This window comes from Leptonychotes weddellii, chromosome 8, assembly GCF_054177405.1.
Source record: "Leptonychotes weddellii isolate Sample4059 chromosome 8, ASM5417740v2, whole genome shotgun sequence".
NCBI lineage: Eukaryota > Metazoa > Chordata > Mammalia > Carnivora > Phocidae > Leptonychotes > Leptonychotes weddellii.
The window spans coordinates 117544682-117556747 of record NC_138376.1 but is presented as its reverse complement, the minus strand read 5'-3'; the positions used below and the strand labels follow the sequence as shown (position 1 = coordinate 117556747).

The 12066-nt window shown below is 43.7% G+C and overlaps 1 protein-coding gene across 5 annotated transcripts in view; it reads right to left on the bottom strand.

The window, feature by feature from the left end:
- Positions 1-5550: 5550 nt before the first annotated feature.
- ESR1 (estrogen receptor 1) overlaps positions 5551-12066 on the bottom strand; it is a 329307-nt gene continuing 322791 nt past the window's right edge. For all 5 annotated transcript variants that reach the window (XM_081829167.1, XM_081829171.1, XM_081829166.1 and 2 more), the window contains one exon: positions 5551-10039. In XM_081829167.1, the coding sequence (XP_081685293.1) occupies positions 9805-10039 (235 nt within the window). In that variant the 3' untranslated portion in view covers positions 5551-9804. The remainder of the gene's footprint in view (positions 10040-12066) is intronic.

Here is a 12066-nt window from a genome sequence, read left to right as displayed (position 1 = left end):
TATTGCTCTAAGCTCTCTGATGTTGACTTCCCATTACTTTTTTTTTTAAATTTTTTTATTTTATTTTTTTTAAAGATTTTATTTATTTATTAGAGAGCGAGCGAGAGAGAAACAGCATGAGAGAAGAGAGGGTCAGAGGGAGAAGCAGGCTCCCTGCTGAGCCAGGAGCCCAATGTGGAACTCGATCCCAGGACCCTGGGATCATGACCTGAGCCGAAGGCGGTCGCTTAACCAACTGAGCCACCCAGGCGCCCAGCCCATTACTTTTTTTTTTTTAACATAATCCAAAGTTTAGCAGTTTTTTTCCCATAGTATGAAATCTGGAGCTGCCTTGGATTGTGTTCTTTTGGGGTCTAGGTCTTTCTACTTCCTGGACCCAGGGTCTCATGATCCTAGGCTAGAAGAGCTTGGTACCAACATTGCCAAGTAATGAAAACAAGCTTCTCTATCCAAACCTCCTGGTTTTTTTTTTTTTTTCATATTCCTTATACACATTTTATTTTTTGCATTCAAGAATAGATTCAGTTGTAAGGGTTGTTTTGTGTGTTTGTTTCTTTTAAGTAGGCTCCATGCCTAGCGCAGAGCCCAACATGAGGCTTGAACTCATGGCCCTGAGACCAAGACCTGAGCTGAGATCAGGAGTTGGACACTGAAGCAACTGAGCCACCCAGGCATCCCCGATTGTAAGGACTGTTAAGGGGAGTTTTTAAACATTTAATAATACATTCAAAAATAAGTGAATGGGTCACTTGCTCTGGTTTGTAATCCATTCTTAGTGAAGCAGATTGCAGTTCCAGTTGGGCACCTTCAGCCCTTCCCTTCATTTTGAAGGACATGCTTACCTGGTGTGGTTGAACCCCAGGAAGCCAACTGCACCTGGTGTTCTTGAGGCACTAGGATGACACACAAGGCAGCTCCCACTGGTCCTGACAGGATCCCTTCCTGTGACTTCACCCTCTTCTTATTCTTTCCTCCTCCCCTCCAGCCTGTGTTTGGGGGTCCTCGGTATTCCCACATGTGCTTTCTGGTTGTAAATGTGGACATACTCAAGAATCTTTACAGCTGAAACTCTGTTGAGCCTGGGGTGAACTCAAGAATTCAATCAGCCCATAAAAAATGTTTATCAGCTCACAAACCTTTCATTGGCTTTTCTCACAGTTATTGATTTCTTGATGAAAAGACATCTGATGACAGTCGAGTGCTGTAGAAAGGCCTAGCAGTGTACCGAGTTTGGAAAGTCACCCAGAGTGCTATCTCGTGGCCTTCTGAGTAACTGGCTCTTGGCAAAGGGTCCAGAACTGGCCACTTTGGACTCCTTTCCTCTGCTCCTAGCTGGTGTGAGGTTTTCCCACCCAGTTTCAAAATCACTTTTGAAAATGTTGCCCAAATGCTTCCTTGATTCAGTTTTTTTTTTTCCTTGACTTTCATCTATTTGGGATGAAAGCCGCTATTTTGTCCATTCTACCCAGACACCGGGTGCCTTGGCCGAGGGCCATGGTCTTATTCCTGGGCCATGAGATCGGTGCTGGTCTTGTGGCAAAGAAAGGGAGTGAGCCTCGCCTACTGTCACCTCTGAAGGCCCCACTGCTGGTGGGATGCCACTGCCTCAGGCCTCAAGGTCTCAGGTCATCAGCTAGAAATAGAGTTCCTCCCGGTGCCAAGGTACAGAGGAAAATCACTCCTCAGCTCACCCACCACTCTTGGCACAAACCAGGGGCAGGAAGGGTGCCTGGTACAACCTCAGAAACCAGAAAGCTCTGGCGCTAAGTGTCAGGGATGATAGCAAAAGAAGTGCTTCTCAAGCTTTTCTGTCCAAGGGCCACCCACCGGAAAGAGGGGGACACATTTTTTTTTTCGGAACTTGAGGGACATAGCATTAAGCTTCCTGTCCAAAATGCCATATTTTCTTTAAAGAGTCACATTTTGCCTTAGAAGTTCATATGAATTTCTCCGCTCATAAAATGTCAAACTTGTTTAAATACAAAATTAGCACATTCTCTGGTCTTGATTAAAATTTCTTATATATTGGGGTGCCTGGTGGTTCAGTAGGTTGAGCCTCCAACTCTTGAATTTGGTTCAGGTCATGACCTCAGGGTCTTGAGATGGAGCATTGGGCTCCACACTCAGTGGGGATTCTGCCTGGGACCCTCTCTCCCTCTCCCTCTGCCCTTGACCCCGCTCACACGCACACCTGTGTGTGCTCTCTTTCTAATAAATAAATAAATCTTTAAAAATTTTTCATATGTACTATGTGGCTTTAACTCCCAAGAAGCTCAAACCCCAGTTTATGAAGTGGGAATCATGTTTACACTCAAGAGAACTGATCGGATGTCTGCCATTCATGAGATTACTGATCCTGGGAACCTTGCTTAACTGTGTTGATCCTTAGTTTCCTCACCGGTCAAGGAAAGACAGTAATAGATCTACCTTCATATCATAGCTGTAAAAATTACCTAGAAAAATTTGTATAAAGCTAGTACTTGGCATTGTGAAACACCCAGTAAATGGTACTTCTCCGTGTATGAATGTGGATGTGTTGTAACGGGGTAGAAAGGAAAATCAAAGATAATTCCTTATGCTGAGAGAACCTCAACATTTTGGCTTAGAGGTTATCTCATTCACGCAGAGGAAACTCCTGTTGCAGGGAGTTCATCTCACCTGTACTTCCAACCAGGTGTCCCAGATTGTCTGCAGGCAGTTCCATTAGAAAGCGTATCTCTATCTGGAATGAACATCTCTCACCTGGACTTAGCACTACCTTTTTGGTGGTAGCTATATATATTGCAATTTCAAGCAACCATGAATGTTGAACATAAAACTAGCTTTTTAATGCACATAGTCCATAGTGTAAATAATAAAAGTTGTAAAAATTTGCTTCCCTGAGACATATAATCTGTATTTTGGGAGAAGCAAATCTAAATATGGCAGTTCTGAATTTAAATGTCCCTAAAGGCTTAAGAATATGTCATGTTGGAGAACGTGATGTGGAGCCAGTTCGTTGAGTAGAATCTACCTTCAGTCAGCATTCCAGCTTTGACCAGCTGCACTGGACAAATTTAAAAGTTCCACGGATTGCTAAACATTCTCCCCAAAGCTGGTGAGCCCTGGAAATAACACATGGCACATGAAGACAACTCCATTCCTTGGTATTCCGAGAAGGATAATAAGGGACAAACAGACTGTGGAGTATATATGTGTATATAATGGAAGTCACAGAGGAGAAGGGGAGAAGAATTATTTGAGGAAATAATGGTTGAAAACTGCACAAACCTGATGAAAACCATCAGAGTACACATCTAGGAAGCTGAGTGAATCCCAAGTAGGGATTTACATCTACACACATCATAGCCGTGCTGCTCAACAAAAAAAAATCTTGAAAGCAGCAAGGAGAAGATGACTCATCCAATACCGGTGAGAATCAAAAGGATTGATGCAGGAGAAGCCAGGTCTGGGATGATACCTTCAACGTGCTCAAAACCAAACAAAACTGTCGACTGAGAATTCTAGATTCAGAACAATCGCCCTTCAGAAATGAAAGTGAAATAAACACATAACCGGATCAACAAAGAGAAGTCATTCCTAGTAGACTTGCCCTACAAGAAACACTGCAAGCTGAAGGAAAATGACACCAGACAGGAACTCAGATCCACAGGAAGAAATGAAGAACACCAAAAATGGTAAATATGTAGGTTGATAGAAAAAAGTGTCCGTAAGTATATTGTTTTCTCACTTCTTGTCTTCTTTAAAAGATACAAAGTTAGGAGCACTTGGGTGGCTCAGTCGGTTAAGTGTCTGCCTTTGGCTCATGTCATGATCTCAAGGTCTTGGGATCCAGTCCCGTATGGGGCTCTGCTCAGTGGGGAGTCTGCTTCTCCTGCTCCCTCTGCCCCTCCCCCTGCTGGTGCTCTCTCTGTCTCTCAAATAAATAAATAAAATCTTTAAAAAATGAACTAATTAAGAAATTATTTTAAAAATCAAAAGATACAAAATGTATAAGCCAATAAGTATAACATTTTATTGTTGGGTTTATGCATATAAATAGAATATATATGACAATAATAACATAAAGGAGAGGGGAAAGACTGGAGCTCTCAGAGCAAAGATATTTATTTTATCAGATTTAAGTGAGTATTAATCTGAGAAAGACCATGATAGGTTAAGATGCACACTGTAAGAGCAATCACCAAGAAAATAGTAAAAAAGAAAAATTAAGAGAAAAATTAAAATGGTACCCTAAAGATATTTATTTAAATAAAAAAGGAGGGGCTGGTAAGGAGGAACACAGGAAAGAAAAAGACAGGAGACATGTAAAAACAATAAAAAATGGCAAATGTAAATCCAAACCCATCAATGATTCCATTAAATGTAAATGCTCACAGAGGGTAGTGATGAGTGTAATAATGGTAGCTAATCTCTCCCGACAGCTTCCTACCTGCAGATCCTAGACCAGCATTTTAGATAGTTTTCTCTTATAATCCTCATAATAGCCCTGTAGGGTGGATGTTCTCATTTCCACTTTAGGCATGAGGAAACAAGGAAAATTGCGATTGAAGAACTTGCCCAGGAATGATAGAACAAGAAAAGAGAAGAGCCCCTTGGAATCAAAATGACTCAGTGTGAAAAACCTAACCTCACGCTAACGACGAAGTGAATGCAGACACGCAGTGGGAGCGGACTCGGGGAGAACCAAGCAGTGTCAGCCACTGTCCTTAAACGCTTCCCGTGTTAACCCCTGTGGTCTTCACAGCAGCACTTCAAGGTGGGCGGCGCTGTTATTTTCTCTCTTTACAGGTGAAGAAATTGAGGCGCGTTAAAATTACCTTGCCGAGGTCACAGGAGAAATGGTAGAATGAGGCTTCAAACTGAGAATCTGGCTGTAGAGCCTGTGTGCCCTATTATGTTGCCTCTCAAGTACTCCCATTTTTTTCCCCCAACTCATCCATTAAATTACAGAGAAAATGGGGGAAAGGGAGCCTGCAGGTAGCTCTGAAAAGGGAGCAGGGTCCTACAACGGAAACCTAGGGTGGGATGGGGAGGGATGAGGAGGGATGGGGAGGCAATGTACTGGTAATTCCTGCTTTATCATCATGATGGGGATTGGTTTTTGAGCAAATCATGCAAGTTTCAGATTGTTCATTCCAATTATCACTCCTTCATTCATAAGTAATTACTCTCGAGCTTCCTTCTTCTCCCTCACAGAGAATGGGAGAGGGTTAGCCATTAGAAAACTATTTTAAAGAGCACCTCATATAATCCTCCTAACCACCCTGTGAATTAGGTGTTACTGTCACCATTTTGTTGATGAGGAAGTGGAGGCTCTGAAAAATTCATTGCCAACGATCATAAACCTTGTATGTGGTGGAGCGAGGATGTGAGGCCAGGTTCGCCTACTCCCAGTGTCCACACACTTCCTCCTGTGCCGGGGGGGAGGGAGCCTGGCATCAGAGTGATCTTCGGGATTCACTGCATTCCATCGCCTTGATTTGAGGCAGTCAGTGGTGAGCCATTAGCAAGAAGGGAGTTTACAGAAACCAAGCCAGTTGTCATTCGTTTAATTTTTTATTTGAACATCAAATAGATTGAGAAAATTGTTTACAGGTGCTTGAGCATCCCACTGGACTCCTTACTTTTTAAAGGTGCAAAAGAGGTTTACAAGTGTGTTTCATTAAACAATGCGAAGCTGCAACAAAACAGAATCACATCAATAATAGTATGCATCAGCGAAAAGGCATATTAAACCATCAGACACAATTTGGCATATAAGCCTTTTCCCATAAAACAAGAGCTCTACATTGAAGAATATGCTGTGCACAAAAAGCATTGTATATAAGCTGTGAGAGAACATAAACTGGCATAATGTCACTTATTAATTCAAGTCTCTATGACCAATGACCTCTCTGTGAATGCAAAGGGGTCCACATCTCAGGCACCTGCTCATGGGGCTGTATGTTGTTTCCAGGGTACACAGCTCTGTACAAACACACTGAAGATGGGTTTGGAACATGGCAGCATTTACATATTTAAAAAGTTCAGGCACATTTGGATGCAAAAAAAAAAAAAAAGAATAGAAATTTTTCTTGAACCTCTGAAAGACAGTGCAAAATTGAAGTGCCATAATCAAGGCAGCGGTTACTGAGAAAACAATTATAAATGACATAGAAAGAGGTCACACTCACTTTAACCCAAATGAAAAGGAGATGCAGTTAGAAACAGAGGAATCACACTAGTGAGAAGATGAATATTTGGGACCACAGTTTAATTCATTTGCTCCAGTTGAGAGTAAGTTTTCAGGGAGTTCACCTAGGAAGTGTGCAGTGTAATCTGGATCATCCTCCCCAGACTTGCACCGAAGGGAAGCAGGATAGCCTCAGAAACTACTATACGACTCTATCTGCCTTCCAAATAACTAGTTTCTCAAAGCAGATTTGCCTGTGAATATTAGCTATGACTACGGCCCTAGTGATCATTCCCGGCATCCACAGTCCATCTCAGAGTGGGAAAGTATGAAGAGGAAAGGATTTGGAATTGGTTTCATGTAGGGGTTCTCTAAACCAACAGCCTAACTCAATGGCCATTTCAGTGTCTAAGGTTTTAATGCGAGAACACTTTAATGTGATCGAGAGTAAATTATCAGGAAGTCCCTTATTTGTTCAGCCCCCAAAAGGCATGGGATATGGCATGGTTAGACGGCCTTGCAAGGTTCAGAGGAAACTCTAACCAACGACTCCACTTCCTTTGGGGCTGGATTTTGCAACCTCTGTAGGGTCTTCTCTTTGGATGAACTAGCCTCTCTGATGGTTGCATGACAGCATTCCAGAATCTTTACGGCAAGCCCGGAGCCAGGCAGCGGCCAAAAGAAACACAGACCACTAGCTAGCTATTTCTTAGATGGTACCACGGACGATGCTTGCTCTTCCGTAGAACTCTGGCTGCCATTTTAGAAATGGTCATCATTCGCAGTTCACAGGGCACTAGAGGAATACAGAAGCCTGGTTCATACCCCAGGTGCCAGTATCCATCTGCCTGAAAATACTTGCAAGGCTCTTATTACTGTATTTCCCACTCTTGAAATTCCTGAACCTACTTCGCCACCCTACCCTAACCCCCAGGTTGATTATATCTTTCAAAACTTAAATTGCCTCGGGGAGGGCGGGTGGAGGGGGAGATACAACATGTTCCCTACCCCCAACAGCAGTATCAGCTGCAAAGTGTCAGCTGTCCGTTAGTGGCACTTCAAATAAGAATAAAAAGAGATTTCTAAAATTATTTGAATTTCCCTGGGCTAACATTCCAACCATCTGGTGTTCTCTGCCCATTTCAAAGGTAGTAGTATCTTTAACATGAATACAAACACATTAGATGAACAATGTAAAACCCTCCACTTTATTATTGTTTGGATTTAGCTGCTATTACATCATCTATAGTACTAGAAATTTTTTGTCTGTTTTTATTTTTTTAAAAGAAAATCTAAGTATAAACATTAAAAAGAACCCACTGACCCATTAGGTACTGTCCAAAAATATTACTACTGATATTTTGGTAAAGCAAAATTAGCTGCCCTGAATAATTTTCCTTTGCAGGCATAATCTCTGCTACATAAGATTGTCTATCATTCGATATCCAACAATAGGCATCTGGATTAGTGCTATTTTGTCTACTGTGGATATAAAAGTTGATATGAAATGTGATCTTCATTTAAATGAATAATCACCAGGCCCTACGCATCAATGACTGCATACATGACAAGGTAGCTATACAAAAAAACTAAATATTTTTCGTTGGTTTTGCACGTTTAACCCAGTCAAATGAAATCCAGGACGGAATTACTACATTCAATTGTCTGATAAACAAGCATTGTAATTTCAAAAAAAATATATATTATGCTATATAAGGTGCTTCTTAAACAAAACAACAAAAGAATTATGTTCTAAACATATCCTTACTGCAGATACACAAAACTGCCCCTAAATTCAGATGCACATATATGAAAAAACTTTTCTATTTTTTTATTTTTTGGCCCTCCCAGGTTCCTAGTCCTTTGGTGCTCGCTTACTAAGTAATCAAAAATGAATGAAATCCACTTTTTGAAACAGGCATCCCAAGAGAAGCCCTAGAAGATCGGCTGGGTTGTTGGTAACACATCACCTCTCAACGGGGTTTGAATCATACACAGTGAGGTCGCCGGAGGAAACCAAACTTACTTTTTGGCTGAGAAGAAGAGATAAACCCTAGTTGCTCTGGAGAATCAAAGGCCTAGGAAAGGCTGCCCTGCGGCTGGACTGAGCCCTTCTTGTTTAGCCTATAGGGCAAAGGATTCCTATGGCCCAATTCTAGTCTCGCTCTCGTGGCTTATGAAGTTTAATGAAATGAGCTTTGGGGTACTTTTTTTCCCCAAGGCCAAACCCTGGTTTTTGGATGAGCTCTAAACAACCAAGAGCACGTGGAGTCTGACCCGGTCCCCGGCAGCCTGAGTAGGGAGCCTCTAAGCATCGCCCTCCAGCCCCACCCGACAGTGTGCTGGGCCAACTGGAGGAACACAGCTGTCTACTGCTGCTCCTTCCAGTCAGGGTGGCGAGAAGAGAAGGGGTGTCCACGGGTCCCAGGGCAGCCCCACAGTACACACAGGGCCTGCCAGGGGCACTCCTGGACAGAGCTATTGCCTGTGGCAGGCTCACCATGAGCCTCTCAGTTTTATCCGGGTTCTACCCTACTTTCCTCCTGTTCTCCAGTATTTACAATAATCATGCACATTTACTATTGACCCAAGTGCCCCAGGGCTAAAAGTGTCACCAGGGTGCCTGTTGATTTAAACTGTCCTTGGTCATAGGCTGGGCACTGCTCCGTGTGATGAATTCACCCTCTGTGTAAGTTACACACCAGGAAGAGCCTAGCAGAGCGCCCTCTGCTGGTAGGTGTGAGACCACACAAGACTAGGTCCTGAAGCTGATACTCAGCAAGTCCTGGGGGGAGAAGGCTAAAAACAAAACCCCAATAATTTATCCCTTAAAAGGAAACTGGTCTATGTGGAGGTGACTTAACTGGGATCAACCTGCTGTTTTCCATAGGTCCATGGGAAGCAAGAATTAACTGGAACCCATGACCTGTACAGTGTTCTCAAAAACCAGTGGAAGAACATTCAGCAAATCTGAAGGTCAGTGTATTAACTTGACAACGTTTTGACAATTAGGGGACCCTCCTTCTCTGTGGGCATCTTGTATTCCTATAGGGCAAATGAATGGACAATCACTGAATATTCAGCTCCAGCCATGCAACAGAGCAAAAGCTTCAAGGTATTACTTTAATAAAATGATATGTTACTATAGGAATACAAGACGATGCCATAATGAACCCTAGACCTAGCTTTCTCCCAGTCAGCAATTAAAGGAGCCACTTTCAAGTCTTTCCTGGGGCTTTTTCTTAGATCCATTAAAAAGCACTTCACAGAGATGAAATGTCCACTCTGCAGGTCTGGGTCTCAACAAGTAGCTTAAATGCACAGTCACCTGAGTCCCAGCTCGTAGACTGAGTTCAGTCATGAAAAGCTACAGAATCCTCACGCTTAGTAATGTAGCAAAGGGAGAGAGAGAGAGAGAGTCAAAGAATTTAGCCCTGGAATCCCTTTGGCTGTTCCCAAAAGAAGGAGTGCCACTAAGAACTGAGCAAGCAAATGGCCACTCGTATTAGAAAGCCACGGTGGTGGATGCATGCTGGAGTGTGCGCAGGAGCGGAACTCTGCTATCGTGATGCATGACGTGGGTAAAATGCCGCAGGGATTCTCAGGACCTTGGGGTAGCCTGGGAGCTCTCAGACCGTGGTGGGGAAACTCCCTGACTCCTCGGTGATGTAATATGCTTGCAAGGAATGTGATGAAGTTGAGCCCGTGGTGGCCAGCTGGCTCTGGTTCATCTCCTCCACAGGCGCACCCCCACGGCTGGCTGGGGCATGCAGGCGGTGGGCATCCAACATCTCCAGCAGCAGGTCGTAGAGAGGCACCACGTTCTTGCACTTCATGCTGTACAGATGCTCCATGCCTTTGTTACTGCGGGTGGGAAGACACAAAGAGGACCACTTTAGAGCATCCCAAGCTCCGGGGCTGCTGCGACGCCTAAGGAGGGGAAGCAAGGGAAACTCCAAAGACACCTGCCTGTCAGTTTTTCTCCCTGTTTAAAGAGCCATTTCAGGGTTTGCTATCCAGGTGACTTCCTTCCCCTGACTCAGATGAGGTTCTCTTCCCCTCTATTAGCATTACATCTAAAAAGAGAACAGAGACGAGACAGCCGTGTAGGAGGGAGTTTTTTAAAATGCGGAAAACAGGCCAAGACGTTGACTTGCTTCAGACTTCCCAGGTGTTTGCCATTTAATCAGAATAAAATCTAAATTTCTTTCCAGGCTCCACAAGGTCTAAGTGATGTGGCTTCTGCCGACCTCTCAGAGCGCCCCCTGCCTTTCTCCCCTAGCTCATGCTCTTTCACCACGCTGGTTTTTGTGCTAGAAAGAAAAACAAGACTGAGCTTTTTCAGAGAGAGCTTGAAGAAACTGAGCACTTTACTTCCAGACGCAGGTTGTTTGCACTTGCTGCCCCCTCTGCCTGGGAGCTCTTTCCCCAAACCTTCAGGTGCCACCTCCTCTGAAAGGCCTTTTGCTGCCACAGTCAGTGACCTCAAGGCACTACGGCCTTCGCTGTCCTCTTGCGCTTGCTCCGTTTTCCTCCCAGCGCTAAGACAACCTGAAATTCCTCTCTGGACACACGCAGGCTTATTCTTGCCACATTCGCACACACCAGCACACACGGGGCAAGCTCCCTGAGGGGCAGCGATGTGCCCATCCTGCAGCAGCCTACAGCAGTGCCAAGAATGTGCTAGATGCTCAGACAACATGGGGCAAATGGACACAGGGAAAGGTAGGCAAATGGCATTTCTTCTTTTAACCTCTGTCCTCCCCTGTCTTCCCCCAGCCACAACTCTGCTCTTTCCCCACCACACCACCAATGGAAAAAATATAGAACACCTCTTAGCGATCTTGAGGTTTTTTTAGAAAGAATGATGTATCCTGAGGAGATAGGACCAAGAGAGTGTCCTGGAAAATACTCGCAATTTTTAGTAGGGGAAGAGTCTGCACAAGTTGGAGACATGCCATGAAAACACGGCATCAGACTATTCAGGTCTTACAACACCACAACCTAATTACATATCTAAGTGGGGGTTTTTGTTTGTTTGTTTGTTTTTCATTTAAAATGCTGTTAATGTTAAATGCCGGCTGGACCTCACACTGTCTTGCTCGTGCAACCTAATGAATCACATTTATAGTCACATGAAATCTGGTGTTAAGTTCTCTGAGTAACAACATATGGCTGGGGCCAAGCTTAATAAAACAGAGTTCTGTGATTTAGACTGGCTGTAATAAGGCACCAAAACATTAGTGTGTGTGTGTGTGTGCGCGCGCGCGCGCGCGCGCCCCAGTGAGAGAGAAAATGCTCACAGCTTTCAATAGAAAAGCAGCTTCTCTCCAGCCTTTCACACAATTCCAACAAACTCTAGAGAGCTCTCTCACTGCGGCTGCCCTCCACCATACGTTGCCAATAAAACTACCAGACGCCTGTAAATTTAGTGCAGATATGTCGGGGTATTAACTAATTAGGCTTGCCACTGCTGAAAAGCAGTTGACAGATTTGAAAATTCAGCAATTCCTACCAACAAATAAAAACCTTCATCTGCAACATGGTTTCTACAACATCTTTGAAATTCCTAGCCCAGAGTAAAAGCTAATACATTTCTTCAAGGGGAAGTTTACTCTCTCAGCCAGGAAATCTGGTTAGAGGATTGTTATTCTGACACATTCCCTGCTTCCCTCTTTGTAATATTCATAAATATAAACAGATGGGAAAGGACTGGAAATGTGTACTCTGAATGCAGTCCCCCACTCTACCTGGCCAAGGTGAGTCCTCCGTTTATGACACCAGATACGTAGGGAATCCCTGAGAACAGAGACTACAATCACTCTCTCTCAAACTTTGCCAAGTGGAAGTCATCAAATGGGAATTTTGAATTCATAGGGTAGGGAAAATAT